Source organism: Pseudophryne corroboree, chromosome 4 (assembly GCF_028390025.1).
Source record: "Pseudophryne corroboree isolate aPseCor3 chromosome 4, aPseCor3.hap2, whole genome shotgun sequence".
In the NCBI taxonomy this organism is placed as follows: domain Eukaryota; kingdom Metazoa; phylum Chordata; class Amphibia; order Anura; family Myobatrachidae; genus Pseudophryne; species Pseudophryne corroboree.
The window spans coordinates 774,683,581-774,702,119 of record NC_086447.1 but is presented as its reverse complement, the minus strand read 5'-3'; the positions used below and the strand labels follow the sequence as shown (position 1 = coordinate 774,702,119).

General features: G+C 43.9%; 1 protein-coding gene and 1 non-coding gene across 5 annotated transcripts in view; both read left to right on the top strand.

The window, feature by feature from the left end:
- RCOR3 (REST corepressor 3) overlaps positions 1–10,527 on the top strand; it is a 135,461-nt gene extending 124,934 nt beyond the window's left edge. For 3 of the 4 annotated variants that reach the window (XM_063918268.1, XM_063918267.1, XM_063918269.1), the window contains 2 exons: positions 5,609–5,850; positions 6,164–10,527. In XM_063918268.1, the coding sequence (XP_063774338.1) occupies positions 5,609–5,850; positions 6,164–6,502 (581 nt within the window). In that variant the 3' untranslated portion in view covers positions 6,503–10,527. The remainder of the gene's footprint in view (positions 1–5,608; positions 5,851–6,163) is intronic. The other variant, XM_063918270.1, reaches the window with a different exon arrangement.
- A 3,235-nt stretch (positions 10,528–13,762) lies between these two features.
- LOC134913391 (U5 spliceosomal RNA) lies at positions 13,763–13,878 on the top strand. The gene has a single exon (XR_010177157.1). It is a non-coding gene; the product is annotated as a U5 spliceosomal RNA (small nuclear RNA).
- The last annotated feature ends 4,661 nt before the right edge of the window (positions 13,879–18,539 follow it).

The following is an 18,539-nucleotide window of genomic DNA, read 5'->3' as shown; positions in this document are numbered from 1 at the left end:
TACTTTCACGGTGTGCGTGTCCTGTTTTTATTTGGGTATTTTTTTGCCGAAGAACTACAGGTACCAGCGGGCCCGTTTTACCCCCCGCATGCTGGTACTTGTGGTTCTCCAAGTACCAGCTTGCGGGGAGGCTTGCAGGGACTTGTAGTTCTTCTGCAAAAACCAATATTCTTTGATTTGTCACAAGGCTATCAGCCCCCCATTCGCAGCCCTTGAATGGGGGGGACAGCCTCTGGCTTCACCCCTGGCCCTTGGATGGCTGGAGGGGGGGACCCCTTTGATTTAAGGGGTCCCCACTCCTCCAGGGTACCCCGGCCAGGGGTGCCTAGTTGGGGATTTAATGCCACGGCCGCAGGGACCGGTATAAAAGTGTCCCCCGGCTGTGGCATTATCTCTCCAGCTAGTGGAACCCGGTGCTGGTGTTAAAAATACGGGGGACCCCTACGCTTTTTGTCCCCTGTATTTTTTGCACCAGGACCGGATGCAAAGCCCGGTGCTGGTTCTAAAAATACGGGGGATCCCCTGTCCATTTTCCCCCCGTATTTTTACAACCAGGCTGGTTATGCTTAGGAGGGGGGACCCCACGCAATTTTTTTTAGGGTTTTTTAACCATTTTTGTGCCGTCCGAAAAGTCAAATCCAGGATGTACTTATCCGTCAATTGGTCCGTTTTTCGACAGCGGGACTGTCAAATTCGTTTTTTATTGAATATGTCGAATTCCGGCACCCGCCGGACGGAATTCAACGGTCGAATTGTGTAGAATTTAAAAACGGGCGAAAAAAAGCCGCAATTTGCCCGGAATTGCATATACCCCTATAACTTAAGACCCACTAAAATCTTGGTATTTTGGAGAAGTATGTTTGAATTTGTGTATCTGTCCTGTGCATCACAGAGAATCGCGCTTTGGCCATTCACATAAGAACTTGCCCCAGTGGAGCTTACAATCTATTTTCCCTAACACAAGTACACACACATTTTTGCTTGGGTTAATTTTCATTGGGAGCCCATTAACCTACCAGTATATATTTTTGGATTGTGGGAGGAAACCCACACAAGCACGGGGAGAATATACAAACTCCACACATTTAGTGCCATGGTGTAAATCGAACCCATGACCTCAGTGCTGTGAGGCAGTAATGCTAACCATTACATGGCCCATGCTGCTAACGTTCGCGCAAAATACTATATGCATGCCCCTAATATGTAGATGCAGCAGAAAAATGTGCAGATTATATCCATATTAGAGCTGTGCACGGATCCACGTGTTTTTGTTCTAATTCATCATCGTGTTTTGGTTTTGGAAAAACCACCCTTAAGTGTTTTAGTTTGTATTTTGTTGTTTGTTCCGTTTTGGATTCCTTTAAAATCGATAAATGATAAACATTGATTAAAAAAAAACAACAACTGGCAACAGACCACTCAGAACCTCAAAGTGATTCCGAACTGGGACTGTATTCGACTCTGATCCCCTGAAATTTGGGTGTGTTTGTATTTCTGGGACACAGAGCCACATATATCTAGTCTGTATATAGATTTGCAACTCCTATAACTGGAGGGAAGGGTGTGTACCCATAAGAGACCGTGACTACGTATATAAGCAAGATCGAACGCATGTTCTATGTCTGGGATTAGGAATTGTTCTCTGAAAGTTCATTTTGCCAAAGCAATGCTTTACGGGGTCTTCTTTATCTCTAAATTATCAGATAATGAAAGATAATTAAACGGTTTATCTCAAGTCATAAGGGGGATACTAGATTGACTAGATTGTTTAGAATTAAACACGGATCTCTCCGTGAGGATACCCATAGTGATGCGCGTCGCTATTGCTGGTTCTAGATTCGGGCATGCTATAATTGCTATTATAAGGAGTATTACCTGCAACTATTTTTATGTTCGCGGTATATATTGCAAGGGAAAGGGCGTGCGCTGGTCAAGGGGGAGTAGCCCTTTGTGAGGGCGTGAAGAGTGGCTGCAGAGGGCACGATGAATAACATAGTGTAATATATACTGCTAGTGTATCCATCATAAAGTACCAGAGTAATAGCAGCAATGCAGTGTAGAAAATATAACAAAGTCCTGTGCAGTCCGGGATAAAGTACCAGATAAATAGCAGCAATGCACTGTAGATAAGACACCAAAGTCCTGTGGCCACAGGTAGCAGAGCCGCTTATACACACCCAATGGCCACAGGTAGCAGAGCCGCTTATACACACCCAATGGCCACAGGTAGCAGAGCCGCTTATACACACCCAATGGCCACAGGTAGCAGAGCCGCTTATACACACCCAATGGCCACAGGTAGCAGAGCCGCTTATACACACCCAATGGCCACAGGTAGCAGAGCCGCTTATACACACCCAATGGCCACAGGTAGCAGAGCCGCTTATACACACCCAATGGCCACAGGTAGCAGAGCCACTTATACACACACAATGGCCACAGGTAGCAGAGCCCGCTTATACACACAATACCCACAGGTAGCAGAGCCGCTTATACACACAATATCCACAGGTAGCAGAGCCGCTTATACACACAATATCCACAGGTAGCAGAGACGCTTATACACACAGTGCCCACATGTAGTAGTGCCACTTATACACACAATGGCCCCAGGTAGCAGCGCCACTTCTACACAGTGGCCACAGGTAGCTGAGCCGCTTATACACAGAGTGGCCACAGGTAGCAGCGCCACTAATACACAAAATGCCCACTGGTAGCAGCACCGCTTATACACACAATGCAAACAAGTAGCAGTGGTGCTTATACACACAATGACCACAGGTAGCAGAGCCGCTTATACACACAGTGCCCATAGGTAGCAGAGTCGCTTCTACACACAAGGCCCACAGGTAGCAGCACCACTTATACACATAATGGCCACATAATTAGTGTTTATTAACCCAATTTCCAATGGCAGCACCTATACTCACAGAAGTTCAGTGTGTGTGTGTGTGGGGGGGGGGGGGGGTGCAGTGAGGTGGAGGTGCCTCTCCGTGCCGCTGATCACCCGTGATTCAGGGAATCACTAGTAGCGGCTGCAGATGGTGTCCAAGGTGCTATGTGTGGTGGAGGGGTGGGTGCCGAGGGGTGCTGTGGATGGGGGAGGTGGTCTAGAGGTGTTGCGGGTGGGGGAGGAGCGGGGGGCACAGGTGACGGAGGGGGTGCAGAGGGTGGGGGGAGGGGGTCTAGAGGGGATGGGGTCTGTAGATGCTGGGAGGGGCTGGTGCTGGGGGCCGTGGATGAAGGAGGGTGTGTGGAGGTGCTGTGCGTATGGGGCAGGGGGGACGCAGGGTAGGGGGGTCGGGTGATGGGTTCCAGAAGTGCTGCAGGTGGGGGAGGTGTGGGTGCGGGGTGGCGTGGATGGGGAATGTAGATGCTGCGGATGGGAGGAGGGGGTTCGGAGGTGCTTCGGGTGGGGGAAGGACAGGTGTGGGAGGTCCGCGGATGGGGGCGGGTGTCTGTAGATGCTGCGGGTGGGGGTGGTCTGATGGGGGCTGGGCTGGAGGTGCTGCGGTTGGGGGAGTGGCAGGGGTGTCGTGGGGGCTTAGGGGGTCAGATGCGCCGCGACCAGGGGAAGGGGGTCTGTGGGCGCTGCGGTTGGGTGAGGGGCGGGTGTGGGATTACTGCGATTGGGGAGGACCGGGTGTGGGGGGAGCCCGGGGGGTGGGTGGTGGCTGCAGGGGTGCCGCAGGTGGGGGTGGGCAGGGGTGCCGTGTGTGGGGGAGGTGCACGGTGCAGGACGGAAATAGACGCAGTAGCGTGTGGACAGGCAGGGAGCGCGACCTTTGGGTCTTGGGTGCTTTCATCAACTATATTTAAAGTGTTCACCGCCCACCAGAAAGTTAAGGGATCATGCCTTGCATCCAGCCACCCAGATCTACACTACATCTACCCATCATATATGCCTGGTGCTGGCATGCTTGCCCTGTACTCTCCGCATAACCCTGGCGCTGCCATTTACACATACAACCCTGGCGCTGTCATTGACTCATTATACAACCCTGGCGCTGGCATGTACTCATCATATAAGCCTGGCACTGCCTTGTATTCATCATATAACACATGCACTACTGCCATGTTTTTATAACCTAGCTGTGCCATGGCTATGCTGCGTCCCTGCTCTACCTAGGTTATCCTGTGCCCTGGCACACACCCTGAGCCCCAGGGCCAGCACCTGCCTTCAGCGCACACTTCTGCCCGCTGTCCCTGCGGTAACACTCCAGCACTTTGCCGTTGATGCCCAGGAAATTTTCTGCTAAGGGGGGTTTTCAATTTAGTGGCACTAATTTGACACAGGGTATTCAATTGCGGGCGTTTTCGCCCATTTTTTTAATGCATTTTCGCACATGCCGTTTCACTTTTTTTTTTTTTCAAATCGGCATGGGTGAAAATTGTGGCAAAAATGGTCAAAATCCTGCGAGTTCGCCAAAACACGTGTATCGGCGGCGAACTCGCTGATACACTTGGTTTTCGCCAGTGCCGGATTTTTCAACCAGTCGCCAAAACGGCATGGGCATTGAATAGGTCGAATATAAATTCGACCTGGAAATGGGCGAAAAAGTGCATTTTTTTCGACTGGTCGAAAAATTGCACTAATTGAATACCCCACTAAATGTGATCTTGGATAGGTGCATGAAAATGTGGGGAAACCGAAAAAGTGACAACTTCGCAGAATCTTATATAGGGCTGTTAGTAGACCTAAGGAAAGTACTGGAAGCTTTTAAAAAGTTGTGCATTTTTTAAAAAAAAAGTAAAAAGCTTCTGAATTTCATTTAATTACAAAGAAATGAAAAAGAAAAAAGTGCTTTTGGGGTAATTTTAGGCAACTACATTTAAAAAAATAAAAAAGTCAGTGTACAAAAGCAATTATTTTTTTGTTGAAATAAATGCTTCAGTTATATTTGAGGTGCATAATTTGACACAAAAGTTGGTTTTGGGGTGACTTGATCCATTTATTTTTTTCGAACTCTAAATGACATGTAATTAATGGCCAAATTAAGATAATTGCAAATTTCCATATGCCTAATTAGTCGTAAGGTAGGATTCTGAGGCAAGTCCTGATATTTTTACCATAAATTAAATATTTTTCACACCCTCGGGGGTGCAAATCCCCCCCCAAAAAAACTACCTTCCCCTGACTAAGCAATGCGAGTTTGGAATTGGATTGCGAATGCATATTTCCTTTTCCCTCTATATTTTTCTTTTTTAGAAGCCCTGCAGTATTTTAAATATCGGCAATAGGCGTACTAAAGATTTTATTTCAATTCCAGCTCATGGCAAATTTGTATTAACTTTTTTTATCATATATACCTATTATTTCTGCTGGAGCAGACCATATCTGCCGTGGCCTGTTGTAATACATTCCCCCTACTACGTAGTGAATTTTACATTTCTGAACACCACATGTAAAACTTTAAGATAAATGAAAGATCTGCATATGTGATAGCACAGTTTTTGTGTAGGATTGATGGAACAAGTAGGAATAATGACCGCCACCGTCTAGATATGTAATATGTAGAAGCCAAGAGATCATCCTTGCACATTTGTTGACATACAAAGCACCGAATGAGTCTATCGTCTTTGGTGAATATTGTACTTTGCCTTCCAGGTGTCCGCAAATATGGTAAAGATTTTCAAGCTATTGCAGATGTAATTGGCAACAAGACTGTTGGTCAAGTGAAGAACTTCTTTGTAAACTACAGGCGTCGGTTTAACTTAGAGGAGGTATTGCAGGAATGGGAAGCAGAACAAGGAACCCAGACCTCTAATGGTGATGCTTCTACTTTAGGGGATGACACAAAAAACACTTCTCATGTGCCATCAGGAAAGAGCACTGATGAAGAGGATGAGGTGTGTTTGTGTATCCACAGAGAAGTTTTTTCTTTTTCCAGTTACTGATAAATGTCAGATAAAAAGGTAGTATTCAGAAGTATAAACGTCTAATCTGGTAACTGCCTACTGCCCAATGTATTGTATATATCTAGAACTATAGCTGTTTATTGAACACTATTTTAATAGATACAAAAAGATTGTATAGCGCTGTATACTTTTTGTACTTATATAATGCATAGAAACTTCTTTTTTCAGTTTGTAAAGGAATAGTTTCTTTGTAACTGTGTTCACTTAAAATACACTTTCCTTTTTTTTTTTCTTTTTTTTTTAGACCAGCCAGACAGTTCCCCCAGCAGGACAGTCACCTCCAACACAGTCTTCTGCTCCGGCTCCAGCAGCCTCAGTAACAGCATTGAACCAGCCTCCACCACTTCTTCGGCCGACGCTGCCAGCTGCACCAGCACTGCACAGGCAGCCTCCTCCTCTTCAGCAACAGGCCCGATTTGTTCAGCCAAGACCCACTCTCAACCAACCCCCTCCACCTTTAATTCGCCCAGCTAGCTCTTTGCCTCCTCGTCTAAATCCAAGGCCAGTAATGACCGCAAGCACTGGTCAACAGCCATCATCTCTTATCGGGATCCAGACTGAAATGCAGCCCACAATGCATTGATTCAAGGACCTATATTCCTTCTCTTTCAAGAATTGTCTTAAATTCTTGAGAGAAACATTTTGGAGCCATTCCCCCCAGTTACAAGGCATTGTTTTGATACATGCTACTTCTAAAAAAGGTCATCAAATTTAGACATTAAAACGTTTTTTGTTTTCTTTTATGTACTATACACTAAACTGATCCAGAATGTAAAGTAGCCTCTTTTTATATACATAAAAGCATAAACGTTCTGTAAACCAAAGTGTTTTTCCAAGTCAGCATTCATTGGTTATGTGTTATTGTGTGTCATATTTCAGGTCTCGTATACTGACCATATGCAATAAATCCCCAACGTCCAATAATTGTAAGCGCTTAATGATGTGCAGTCTAATCTTTGTCAACCAGTGAACCAATCACCTATACTCAATGTTTGTTAAGCCCCCAAAATAGCAAACCCCACCATGTGTACAGGACCGGCCCACCTTAATAAGGTCTTCATTTTCATCTTGTTTGTCCTTATGTAAACTGTTATTTTCAACAGATCAGTGTAAATAGCTTAACATGTATTTTTATATTACATTATGTCAATATTTTATTTGATCATGTTCCTTAAAAAGATTAGCATTTTCATGGTCGTGCATTTGTTCTAAACCATCGTCATTACGTGAGATTGCTCTATAGTTTAGCTGTTGGCGTACACTGTAATTCTTTTACATGTTTAACTGCTATGAAATAACTCTCCTCCTGTCACAGTTCATGGAAAGTTGCGATAAATGTTGTTTTGGTTTCTCTGTAGCTTGCACATATCACCTTACATTCATAGTACAGACCATAACACTTATGTAGAAGAATATGCTAAATTTGTCATGTTACTGTTTATTTATTTACTGTATGTGATCTGATGGAAAATGTCTTATGTATGTGACTGTCGCATATAAATTGTCAGCTGTGTTTGAAGTTTACACAAACGTGTGTAACGATACTAACTTCTGTTTCCCTATCTGACAAGGGATCATCCCCCCCCCCAATCGTTTTTTTTTGTTTTGTTTTTCTTTTTATGAATAAATTATTTATTGTATTAACATTTAGGTACTAGACTTCTCAAATACTTTGCCAGGTGAATGAACAACTGGCAGTTGCTTATTTTGTTTTTTTTTGTTTGTTTTTCACATATTATTCATAGAAAGTGCTCTTATGTGACGGTTTGCTCATGTTAGTGTTGCAAAGTGTTCCAAATCAATTATTTCCCTCAGTATTTATCAGGCCCACATCTTTAACGTATGATAACACCATTATTTTGCAAGCTTTGTAAAATATTCCTAGTTTGTGTAATGTGATTTTAAACTGTAATATTGTCAATGTAATTGATACAGTTCCCTTTCCATACTATTTTATATCTATATGTTTCCAATCCACCTAAAAATGTATTAAGTGCTGTGTAAGTAACTGTAAGGTTAACTGGATTTTCTCACATGTATTCAAATATGGCAAAAGCAAAATCTGAAATGACTACTGGAAACAAAACATGAAGTTACTAATTTGGAAAAAGATAAAGTATAGTGGGGCAGATGTATTAAGCCTGGAGAAGTGATAAAGCAGTAATACCCCTTTCACATCGCACAAATAACCCGGTATCAACACGGCATATTGCCGTGTCGAAACGGGTCAGTGTGCGATGTGAAAGCACTTTGGCCGAATTAGTGGGTCGTCTGACCCGGCAATTCAACCCGGTAAAAAAGCATTATTACCGGGTTGAATACCGGGTCAGGCGCAGTGGGAATGGGAGCCGTTTCGATGCGACACGGTTCCCATTCACAGCATAGGGAGAGGCAGCGCAGGAGATGAGCTTATCTCCCAACGCCGCCTCCACCCCTGCTGCTGCTGCGCGCCCCCCCCCCCCCCCCCTCAGACACCCCCACCCCCTTCCCGCTGCTAGGGCAACCGACCCGGGTCGGAAAGCCAGCAAAGCAGAGCAAATGCCGGATCCGTTTCTCTTACCGGGTGGGATCCGGCATTTGCGATCTGAAAGCGGTATAAGTGCAACGTGATAACGCACCAGCCAGTAAGCTCCTGTCAATTTACATATTGGTGCTGATTGGCTGGTGCGTTATCACCTTGCACTTATCACTGCTTTATCACTTCTCCAGGCTAAATACATCTGCCCCAGTGTTTGTTGTGCCACTCCTGAGGAATGGCTAAATAACTTTTATTTTAGTATTTCCTTAATTATTGTCCTTAATATACTTTCTAACCCATAATATTAAAATGCGATTTGTAACATTCACAGTACTATATGTAAAAGTTAGCAGCAAGGGTTTTCAACGTTCAAGTTTTCCATCAGGTCATGTTTTGAGGATTTCGGTCTGTGGAACAATTACTGAGCCAGCAAAATTGATTAACTCGCCTGTGCATGATTATAGAGCTCCACAAAGTATGATGTGTTGGTACCTGAGCACTGGAGTTGAACTCCTGCTTTACGTGAATTTAAATCTTAAACCAATAGAATTTAAACGTATGCAAAAGGAATACTATGTTCTATTTCATTCTTAAAATTTTCACCTTAACTTCACTATATTCAAGACAAGTTCAAGAGTTGGATTTGTTTACCTAGCAGAGTATATGTTTGCGATTGTACATAACCCTGTTAAACCTGCCATAGCACTAGAAGATCCAGTTGTTCAACATCAGAGTAAAATGACTTGATCTGTGCCCAATTTGGCAGCTTCTGTATGTAACCACATGGGTTAGATTTTATAGTATAACATTAAGAAAGCTGGATCACTCCTGGCCTACTTGGTGCTGCTTGGACTTAATAACCATAGTCAGTGGGTGACTGCATTTATTATGGTTCCATAATAAATTCTAGGTAAATTCAAATGGTTTATATCCTGCGTGAGCAGCTAAACTCACTACAAGCTATTTGTATTCCGTTATCAACAATGCCTATTGTGTCCTTTCTTCGGATTACTAGAAGGAAGTATGTCAGGCCTGGCCAAACTGTGTCTCTCCAGCTGTTGTAAAACTGAAAGTCCCATCATGCCTTGCCACAGTTTTGCTACTAGGGAATGCTAAAACTGTGGCAGGGCATGCTGGGATGTGTAGTTTCACAACATCTGGAGAGCCACAGGTTGGCCAGGCCTGAAGTATGTTATGCACAGGAAAAGTACATCCCCTGTCCATAAACTCTTAACCTCCTAATACCGAGCATGTGTAACTTCTACATATATATTTATGAATGTTATAAGTGTCACTTTTTAAAATTATTTAATATTTATTGGTCCTTTAATTCAAAATTGAAAGTGTGCCTCAGTGCTGTCACTAGTTAAGAGTCAATATATAGCCTATAATCTAATGAATATTGGATAAGCCCATGTAATGGCCACCTCAGTGTTGTGCAGCTACCCAATGCACTTTCTGAATGTCTGCAAATTTATAATCTTCCAACAAGCAAAAGAAAGCTCCTGAGCTGCTTGTCCGAAGACTTAAGATATAGAAAGGCATAAAGCACAATTCTGTGCAGAGTGTGTAATGTGTTCACAAAGGCAGTATTGTAATTCCTAATGAAGAAAATAATTTCCAAATCAGTCACATTATGTTAAAGGAAATTTGCCGAAATAAAATGCCTTATGACAAATGTACTGCAGCCTCTGTATTTTCTGCTATATAGTTAGTGTAACAGTTAATTCATGCCATTAGTGGATTCAGTGTTTCATTGCTACTAATTGCATTCCTGTATTTTGCCTTTAAAATTGGTAAAAACAAATTTCTAAGAAACAGTGTAAAACTATTTGATGTTTTATAAATGTATTTAATTGTGTTCCATGTGGTAATTTGCAAACTTGTTGTAATTTTATGACTCCCCTTAAAATAACAAAGTGTATAGCAAGAGTAGTGCTTACAAATGAGTTGTCATATTTATGTGCGGATAAGTCGTAACTATAGTTCTTTGTCTGGTTAGTGTTTTCATTTGTTTGTCTTTTTGTTTTTTGTATGTCAAATTGTTATTTGCTGGATGCTATGGTCATAGGATTAAAGCTGGAAATATGCATTGTGTTGTGTTCTGTATTTTAGGTCTGTGCTCATGAACAAAAATCAATGATCTGTAATAATCACCTTGCTTTGCAGCTTTTGTCTTTGTTTTTTTTTTTGTTTTTTCCTTTTCTCTTTTTTTTTATCATAAAATTTATTTTGAAATTAAAGGTTGGCTCACTTGTAAATATTGTTTCCTTAACATATTACTCTGGTTACGTTTAAGAAGACCGTTTTGTTCATATCCCCTTTTTTTTATTATCTTGAACTAATTACTTGGTTTGTTCAGTGTTATGTAATTAACAATGGCAATTAATTATATATTATATAGTGAGCAAAGAGACATACCCCTCTTCTTAGAATGCCCAATGAAGCTTTAATATTGACTGGCTCAGAGATCAGGTTCCATGTGTATGTAAAGAAGAAACCATATATTAATTTCCTTTCAATATGCCATGACAGCCCTTAAATGCATCTAAAACCAAATCTCGGATAGTATATAAAGCGTCTCCTCTTCTCACATTTCCTCTCCGGGCTTTAAGCATAGTTTGTTTGTACCATTGTGCAGGAGCTTACGTTCTCAATGGTCCCAAGTATGTATCTTCTGGTGCTGCAAGCTGGCTACCCAGGTACACCTGTCTGCTGCCTCTGGGAGCAGTTTCTGGTTGTGGAACGGTTTATTAAAATTGCGCCTAATCAGAAGTCTGGTGCTTTGCACATATCTATGCCATAGTGCATGTATAAGTCCCCGACAGGCTAAAAGAGAAGGTGGAACATACTGTATGATCATTCACTGTGTTGTCGGTTGAAAAACTCTAGCGACCAGGTTCTGGGATACAATGTGTTAAATATGGAAACTCACACAGGACATTTCAAAAAGGATAAACATTTATCTATCTAAATTTACAACAATGAAAACATGCAAGTAGGTAACAAATTATCGCATGTGTTTTAAGATCTGTCCCAGATGATGGTCATCGATCAAGTAGTTTAAATAATGAAGTCCAGTCGATCTCCAGGGTCCTGTCTTATAACTTCATTGCAAGTTAAAAGCTGGAGGGGATTTGTAGAAGGCTAGGTCCACTGCAGACAGAACTAGATTCGATCGGAACTGATGTGCTATGTTTAAGTCTCTAGGATTTATAGCCCTCCAGCAAGAATATTCTAACATTGGGGCTAATTCAGACCTGATCGCTGCTGTGCGTGTTCACACAGCAGTGATCAGGTCTGAAGTGCGCCGGCTCCGCAGTGCGCCGGTGCATGGCAGACAGCCGACGGCTGTCTTAGACTTGCGATCGCCTTTGCCTGATCGACATGCAGAGGCGGTCACTGGACGGGCCGGCAGCGTTTGGCCTCCGTTTAGGGGGTGCGGTCCGAGCAAAAGCCGCTTTTGTACTTGTACGACGGGGTAGGGCCTGATATGCGGGTCGGACTAGCCCTGTGCTGGGCGTCTCCCTCGCATGTCAGGGAAGCTGATCGTAGATGTGCTAAATTTAAATTTAGCACATCTACCATTAGGTCTGAATCACCCCCATTGTCTCTAAAGATATTAGATTCAGGGACTCTAACGCTCTATGCAGTAGTTGTTCACATAAGATAATTTATTTTAGACTTGACAAGTTTACCCTTTAACCCACTTAAAAACACAATACCCTAAACCACTTACTAGACCGTTTCCATCTGAGATACTGATCGTTTCCATCTGAGATACTGATAATAGGAACATATATTTGTTAAAAGCTGTGTCCACTCCCTACTCACTATGGGGGTCATTCCGACCCGTTCGCAGTGGCGAATGTAAGAAGATTGACAGGAATAAGGCGGACCTGGGCGGCAACTCATCGTTTTCGAGGAGTGTCCAGAAAATTGCAGGTGTGCCCAGCCGTTGAAGAGGAGGGTTCCTGACGTCAGCTCCAAGCAGCAGCATCATCACAGCGGGTGAGTAAGTCCTGAGCTGTGCAGAAACTGCACAAACTTTTTGTTTGTGCAGCTCTCTGCACAAGCAATTGCTGCCCTGCACAGCCCTAACCCCCTCCCCTGTAGGTGGTGATTACCTGGTTGCAGCAGTGCAAAAGATAGCCTGCGTGCGACCTGGTCAGAATAACCCCCTATGTCCTTCGCACTAGGTCAAAGGTGAAAGACTGTTTTGGAATTATATTTCTTTTTTATCCACTAGGAGTCACTGGAGTACTCTTGGGATATGGACGGTGCGTAGCAGGGAAGGCACATTTAAATATTTAAATGAGCAACCGTCCTCTTCCTTCCTCCATACTCCCAGGATCCTCAGTGTTTTTTATGTGCCTCAGGGAAGCACATCATGAGCTGAAAGCTCAATTTTTATTTTACTTTTTACACATTTATTTTTGCTTTTGATTTTACAGACAATTCCTTCCCCACTTACTAAGAAGTGTGGGTCCGGGATTGTACTGCCTCCAGCCGCTGCTGACACGTGGGCGCTTGTAGGAAAAGCACGGCCGTATCAGCCAGGCAGCATGCGGTCCCTTCCCCACTTACAGAGAAGTGAGGGTCCGGGATTGAGCGGCAATCTCCTCCACATGTACACGCTGGGTGGAGGAGATTTCAGAGGAGTCATATTTTTTCTAACAGGCGCTTTCAGCGCTGCTGCCGCAAGACGAAGGAGGAGGCTACATGCGGTTAGCTTCCACAGCTTCCGCAAGGTTAATGCACTCCCCCAGTACTGCACGCTCCGAGACACACAGCAGGTGCTGGGAGCGTGGTCTTCCGCCGCTGGCCGTTGTGCTCAGCGGTTGCGCACTATTCAGCCCAGCCGCGGACAGACAGGCTGCCGCCGCTGGGCTTCTCCATCCGTCCCCCGCTGCTCTCTGGCTCCCTTCCGCTAGCTATGTCAGTGGGAAAGGGGAGAGCACTATGGCTGCACATGGGGAATTCGGGGGACACGGGGGGGGGGGGGGGGATGATTATACCTGATGTGTTGTGGTGGCTTAGTGGTTAAAGCGCCTGTCTCGTAAGCAGGAGAGTAGCTCATATGCACAGGTCCCGATTGCATGCATATGTTATGGATAATATGCATATGTTGTAGTATCTAATATATGCATGGTGATTTATTACAGATGTATAGATGGCATGTAGATGCTGTAGTATGTCATATATACGTAGGAAGTATATTACATATGTATATCTTGCATATATAGGCGGTAATATGTAATGTATACTGTTGTGACTAACATTACTGTAAGTTGGAAATTGATTTGTATTGTTTATTTTTTTCTTATGCTCTGGTTTCTCTTCAGAACGAACAAATCTTTTGCCTTTTACTAAAGATTTCCGTGGAGAGGAGCAAAACTGAGTTTTATCTCAATTTTTGCATGCCCCATCTGATTGAAGTAAAAAAAAAAGAAAAAAAGAAAATAACATATGGTGGAAGCACATGGCACTACGCACATGGCTGGACACCATTTTAACTCAATTTCCTGTTTCTTTATCCAGGACATGTTTCTGCGGTCCTACAACACTTCCCCACTAGAGAAGCAGGGGTGGTGTTAGGAATTTTCTGTCACAAGAAGGTATGCAGCAATACTTTTATAGTTTATGTACACATTACTTAAGATATCTAAGGGAATCCATGTGCACAGTGGGAATACCAGTCCGCATCGGACATCTATACTAATCCTGTTTGAGCGGCTACATCTAACTGTTTATAACAAAGTCACATACTCTTCTGGAGGGTCATGTGTTCTCTGTGGGAGCGCTGCGGAGTGTGTGTGCGCTGTGTGAATGGCTGATGATAAATATAAATAAATAGTACCCATCAGAGGGCGCATGCTAACATCGGCTGTGTGGTACAAAACGATTCAATGCCAGACGCAAGGTTCTGAGTTTTAATGCCACTAAGGAACCTATTTCAAATGCAAGCGTTTCTATAAGATAGAATGCAGCGAGCGCCTGTGCGGGCGTGTGTGTGTCCATTGTTCTAATTCTATTATTAAGCCATTCACTATACCAGAGTCTATGACAGCATTTCTGGGTGTCAAATCTTTCCAGGTCCCACCTACAACTAAAGAAAAGGTTTGTCAGTTCCGCACTAGCTGTGTACTATAAGGCCACATATAAATATAGTAGAATCTGAAAATAACCAATATAAATAGTGCTAATACCCAATTCTTTGGATAGCACCTTGTCTATTGGTGGTGCTCCCAAAAAAACTTTTGTAGTTTAACTACAATCAATCAATATACAGTGTACTGTATATTGATTGATTATCACTATTAATTTCAATAAGAGTGCTCCCAAAAAGGATTTATTTTGTCCTGTCCTTTCCTCTTTACGCCCACCTACAACTACACTTAATGACTAGTCAGAGTGGACATTCAAGCTATGCTAAAGGCAATGTCTATGCTGTAGTTGGTGTTTGGGTTACCGACGTTATAGTTGCATAAATAACGTAGTTAATAGCCAGTTCTGTCCTCAGAACAGTTTCGACGGCTTGTTACTCACATTGGTATATAGCCTGAGGATTTACGCATGTCTGCTATAGATGTCAGCCATGTTAGTTCTCTTAGTTCACCATCAATCTTTGTGGTTGACAGACGCTTTGCGTGTCCTTACGCGAAAATGTGTTATATACGCCTAAATTAGGAAGTTAAAGTTTTCACGCTCCAGCGTGAGAGTCTATTTACAGTTCTTACAAGGAAAACTGCACCAGGGTTCAAATCTTTTAAACCTCAGTCTTTTCCAGTAGGTCCTACAACACACGACATGACTACACGTGGTCGAGAAGGTGGTTTCATTGTCGTTCGGACACAACGGCTGCTGTCAAGCCAATGGCATGGCAAGTTTTTAATTGCCTTGTTTCTTCTTTTGGGCGAGCATTTCTTCTGATGTCTCATTTGACATTATTACTCAAATCCACAGATCTGCGGTAACATAATTAGTGTCAATCACACATAGAGTTCCATTGTCTACCACCTTTGCTGTGGTTTGTCAAGGCTAGATCCAAAACTAGCCAACCTGTGTCAGAGGACACAAAGGGCAGCTCTATAGACCGCTATTCAGTCTCCTAGATTCAAGTTTATTTCAATTTTGTTTGTAGTGCCGCAGCCGGCCGACTGTTATATTCCATATTAAACCGAAAGAGGCTCAATCAGTGGAATTCATGCGATCAGTGATTGCAGGTTTACAACCACTGAAATCATATTCTCCCTAAAAACTCAAGGATGCGTTCTTACGCGTTCAAAATTTTGCCACTACATCTGACATACTTAAACGTTGGCAGTCCACCATTCAAGCTCTCCAGTTTGGTTTCTCATCAGCGCCTCGGGTTGTCACAAGGCTGATGTCTGTGATAAGTTATTCTCAGATCCCAGGTGGTGATAATGGTTCTGTGCTAAGATAACCTTCTACATCACAGCTCCAGTTCGACAAAGACTCCTAAATACATTACTAACGTACAATGTACTGGTTCGGTGGGATTGTCAACTTCAAGAAATCACATCTAAATTTGTCTCGACGACTTCAATTCCTAGGAATGATTCTCGATACGGTAGATCAAGGAAATTATCTACCAGAATAGACATTACAGAGTATTCGTCATCTGGTACCACGCACAGTCTTGGTACTTTTGTGCATTCGTCTGTTAGGCACAATGGTGACGGCTTTCGAAGCGCTTCAGTTCGGAAGTTTTCACTCACGTCCTTTTCAACTGGATGTGCTCGCACAGTGGTCGGGCTCGCATCTGCAGACTCCCCACAGGGTGAGGTTGTCGCCACGGGTCAGAGTATCTCTACTCTGGTGGCTCAAGGTACACAATCTAACCGCAGGAAAACGATCCGGCGCCTGGAATTGGATAATTCTAACGACGGATGCGAGCCTCAGAGGTTGGGGAGCTGTAGTTCAAAATTGTCAGCTCCAAGGTCTCTGGGCGGATCACGAAGGATTGCTGTCTATAAATGTCCTGGAACTCCGGGCAATTTACAATGCGCTACGGCAAGCAGTGCACATGCTTCGGTCTCAAACTGTCTAGGTGTAGTTATTCAACGCGACAGCGGTCACGTACATCAACAAACAAGGAGGAACGAGAAGCCGCATGGCAATGCGGGAATTAGCTTGAATCCTCAATTGGGCAGAGCATCACCAAGTGATATTGTCGGCAGTGTTCATTCCGGGAGTGGACAACTGGGAGGCGGATTATCTCAGCCGTCGGGATTTTCATCCGGGAGAATGGGCATTAAATCCAGAAGTGTTTCACATGCTGGTCCAGAGGGGGGGTTACCCTCAAGTGGACCTGATGGCATCTCGCCACAATCACCAAACGCCCCAGTATGTGTCCAGAACGCGAGATTCACCGGCAGGGGCGGCGGATGCTCTCACAATCTCGTGGCCGTACAGCCTCGTGTATCTATTTCCACCGTTCCGCTCCTCCCTCGGTTGCTGAAACAGATCACAAGAGAGGCCGCCACAGTCATACTAGTAGCGCCTCATTGGTCTCGGAGAGCTTGGTTCTCAGATCTCCGCGGACTACTCGCAGACGATCCTTGCCGCTCCTACTACGTCCGGACCTGTTACAACAGGGTCCGTTCCTTTACCCCGATTTAGTGCGGCGGCGTTTGACGGGGTGGCTGTTGAGCCGTCCTCTTAAGAAGGGACGGCATTCCAGAATCGGTTATACCAACCATGTTACGTGCTAGGAAGCCAGTTACGGCAGCTCATTATTACAGAATTTGGTGTGCCTATATAGGTTGGTGTGAAGCTCGGAAGTTTCAGACATCTTTCAAGTTATTCCGTCTTTTCTTATTTCTACAGATGGGGTTAGATGGAGGACTGCGTTTATCTACACTAAAGGTGCAGGTATCTGCTGTGTCAATTTACTTTCAAAGACGTTTGGGCTCTATTGCCGTCTGTACACACTTTTCTGCAAGGTGTCCTCAGAGTACAGCCTCCAATCATTCCACCTACAGCGCCATGAACTTGATTCTGGTTTTAGATTTCTTACAGTCTTCATATTTTGAACCCTTTCAACAAGTGGATATTAAGTTTCTCACTGGGGAAACTATTTTTCTTCTAGCCTTAGCTTCGGCAGGGCGTGTTTCAGATTTGGGTGCCTTGTCATGCAAGCCACCGTATTTGGTGTTTCATGATGACAGAGCGGAACTTCGGACGAATCCCGCTTTCTTGCCAATGGTAGTGTCATCTTTTTTACATCAGTCAACCAATAGTAGTTCCTGTGTTAACAGGAAAGTCTGGAACTTTGGATGTGGTACGCTCATTATGCGTTTATGTATCCTGAACGTCTACAGTTCGTAAGACGGACACGTTGTTGGTTCTCTATGATACTGCCAATATGGGTTGGCCAGCTTCTAAGCAGACCTTATTCAGATGGATTAAACTGACCATACGTCAGGCTTACCTTCATGCTAGGTTACAACCACCTACATTAGTAACAGCTCATTCCACACGTTCTGGGGGAACTTCATGGGCAGCTGGTCGTGGGGCTTCTACGACGCAGTTTTTCCGTGCGGCTACATGGTCAGCAGTGCACACGTTTGTGCGCTTTTACATGTTTGATACGTTTGCGGCATCAGCTTCTAGCTTTGGTCGCATAGTGTTACAGGTGCCAAACAGCTCTCCCGACCACGGGGGAAGCTTTGGTACGTCCCAAGAGTACTCCAGTGACCCCTAGTGGATGAAAAAGAAAATAGGATTTTGGTACTTACCAGGTAAATCCTTTTCTTTGAATCCATAGGGGGCACTGGACGCCCACCCAGAGCAGTTTTAACTGGTTTGTGGTAAGTTCAGGGGATCTTATGGTAACACATTCTCACCGACTGGTTCAAAGTTTCAAGTTCTATCGGTTATGGTGTCAACTGTTCAGTTGTCAGTAACGTTATGTGTCAACTTTATTGTTGTCCGTTATTTTATAATGTTATATGTAATTCTCCATTGTTCACTTCTCTGTCGCTCCTATTCGGCTCAGTAAAAAACACTGAGGATCCTGGGAGTATGGAGGAAGGAAGAGGAGGGTTGCTCATTTAAATATTTAAATGTGCCTTCC